Raw genomic sequence first — 2,784 nt, 5'->3', positions numbered from 1 at the left:
AGGCAGGCAAATCTCCGTGGTCTACACAGTGAATTCCAGGACTGTGACATAGTGAAAACCTGTGTCAAATAAGTAAGCAAGCAAACAAATAAACAAGTAAGTAAGTAAATTAATAAATAAGTAAATAAATAAAATGTTCCACAGAGTTGCCTGCAGCTCCATCTTATTGTAACATTTTCTCAATTGAAGTTCCTTTTTCTCAGATTCTAGCTTGTGTCAAGTTGACTAGCCAGCCACTAAATACACTTTCACTATCAGTTACATTTTTGTGCACTCATCTACTACAAAGAACATGAAATTTCCAGGACAATTAAAACTATAAAAACAATTAGCTTTATACCCTTCTTCATAACTCTTGTGTCTGTCATTGTCCTATGTTGTGTCCGTTCTTATCCTCTGATAGAATCCTTTCTTCTCCTTTCTATCTGCTATGCTGCACCTACATGGATATTACAAGTTTGGATCCACATATAAGGGAGAACATGTTCTAAGTCCATCCATTTTCCTGTAAAATTTGTTATTCCATTTTTCTTTAGAGCTAAATAGGATCCCATTATATCTACCATCTGCCTGCCTATCTATCTATCTATCTATCTATCTATCTATCTATCTATCTACCTACCTACCTACCTACCCACTCATTATCTGTCTTTCAGGTTTTTATTTTCAGTTCACTATTTGTAGATAGCTAGATATTTTCCAAGAATAAGCTATGTTTGTTAGTTTTTTGATATCTTTCACTCTTTTTGCTGTTCTTTCTTTCAGCATTTAAAACTTTTTTTAAAAAGATTTATTTATGTGCATTGGTGTATTGCCTGTGTGTATGTCTATGTGAGGGTGTTGGATCCTCAGAAACTGGAGTTATAAACAATCGTCAGCTGCCTTGTGGGTGCTGGGAATTGATCCCGGGTCCTTTGAAAGAGCAATCCTTGCTCTTAACCACTGAGCCATCTCTCCAGCCTTTTCCCAGCATTTTCATATTTTTACTTGGTGCCACTACAAAATCATCATACTTTTGAACTTTTAGTATTTTAATAGCAAATATGAAATGACCAAAGTAGACAGACTTTCTTTCTTAAAGTGTAATAATAAATAAATATTTATGGTTTAGAAGATGCAAATTTGCTGAAAATGGAATGCAAACGGTTTGCAGGAAAGATTCTATTAGTGTTGCTGTTTGGTGGAAAGCTTTGTGTTTGTCTGACTATCGTCTTTTGTTGTAGGGAGGTGCTGTAGCTGGACTCGTGGCTCATATTCTGGATTCAAATCATGGAAAGGTTAGTTCTTGCTCTCATAAAAAAGACATATTTAACTTGTTAAACAGTATTATTCAGTCAGAATAGTAGCCTCATTATTTTGTAGTTTAAGTCCTATTAAATACAGGCCCTTAGGTCAGTCTTGGAAAGCGGGAACTGTGAAGAGAATTGGTGACACACCTCCTTGTCTTCCTCTATAGAAGGCGTTATTGTATACTGCGTTAAACCAGTTGGCCATGGGAAGCAGTTCAGCAGAAGACGGAAAAAATGTTGCTCTAAAGACCATTCAAAAGGCAGCTTTCCTTTCTCCAGGTGAATCCATTTCATTTCATTACTCTAGCTGTCATCAGTTTTGCATTTGTGGGTTAAAAGAACAAGGTTTGTATTTTCATGATATAAGAAATTCTAAGAATGTATTTTAAAGTTTTGCATATTACTTGGTTATCTAAATTTGATTATTGATAATTAAAATATTTCAGTTGTTTCAACAGATTGATGAGAATATTTTCTTAGAGATACTTCATTATCTGTTACCAAAAATCTGAAATGACTTAACTACTTTCAGGTTGATTCCAGTTCCCATCAGTCTGGTTTTGTGTGTCTATCTAACCCTATTAAATTACATAGTAAATTATTTTCATGTGTGGTTAGCTCTGGAAGACAGGGGTGTCACTTTCCTCGTTTCTATGACAAAAGAACTTAAGAAGGAGGTTTATTTTGGGTGGTGATTTGAGAGTTCAGACAGTCTGACACGGTGGGACAGGCAGGTCAGCACACTGCATTTAAGTCAGGAAGTAGAGGGAGATGCAAGTTCCTGCTCAGCTTGCACTCTCGCTTCGGTTGGATGGGCACTGCCACATTTCACGGTGGATCTTTTCTCAAGTAGACTTGTCTGGAAACACCCTCATAGACACACCCATTTCCATGATGGCTCTAAATTTTACCAAATTAATGAGATTGACCCACTGCTAGAAATGTATAGCCTCGCCTCAGATAGCGGTTGTTAATTCTAGCAACCTATGTCATATTGATGCTGTTGACTTTGTAGGTGGTGAGGGGTTGCACATTACCACCCCAGTGTGTTTCCAATGTCACTACTGGAAGTGTTAGAGGGCGAGAAGGTCATGCAAAGTCTGGCAGTTCTGTCTTAAATATGAGCGATAGTATCAAACAGTTTTCATTCCCAGGAGGACATAATCATAGATGCAGCATCCACACGGCGTTGTAGGATGTCTTTCATGCTTCCTTGTTAGAACATAAATTCATTTGTTGAGTGTTTCCTTCAGTTCTTACTTTTCTTAAGAACCAAACACCAAAAACAAAGTTCACTTGTTTCTCCTCAAACTAAGCCTTTCACATAGGAATAGAGTAATAGAAAAATATGGGTGTGCTGAAGACTTGTCCTTCATGTCTAGGGAAATTACACAGCACTTTAGGAACTGAGCCGCACAGGGACAGCCGTGGAACAGGAGCTGAGCCACACGGGGACAGCCGTAGGACAGGAGCTGAGCCACACGGGGACAGCCGT

General features: G+C 37.9%; 1 protein-coding gene across 4 annotated transcripts in view; it reads left to right on the top strand.

Annotated features, from left to right (window-relative positions):
- The window catches only part of Ttc37 (tetratricopeptide repeat domain 37), a 98,583-nt gene that overhangs the window by 67,060 nt on the left and 28,739 nt on the right, over positions 1 to 2,784 (top strand). For all 4 annotated transcript variants that reach the window (XM_005356551.3, XM_026783776.1, XM_026783778.1 and 1 more), the window contains 2 exons: positions 1,224 to 1,277; positions 1,457 to 1,568. In XM_005356551.3, coding sequence (XP_005356608.1) covers positions 1,224 to 1,277; positions 1,457 to 1,568 — 166 coding nt within the window. The remainder of the gene's footprint in view (positions 1 to 1,223; positions 1,278 to 1,456; positions 1,569 to 2,784) is intronic.

The sequence above is a fragment of the Microtus ochrogaster genome, chromosome 19 (assembly GCF_000317375.1).
Source record: "Microtus ochrogaster isolate Prairie Vole_2 chromosome 19, MicOch1.0, whole genome shotgun sequence".
NCBI classification, from domain to species: domain Eukaryota; kingdom Metazoa; phylum Chordata; class Mammalia; order Rodentia; family Cricetidae; genus Microtus; species Microtus ochrogaster.
This window is presented reverse-complemented; position numbering and strand designations above follow the sequence as displayed.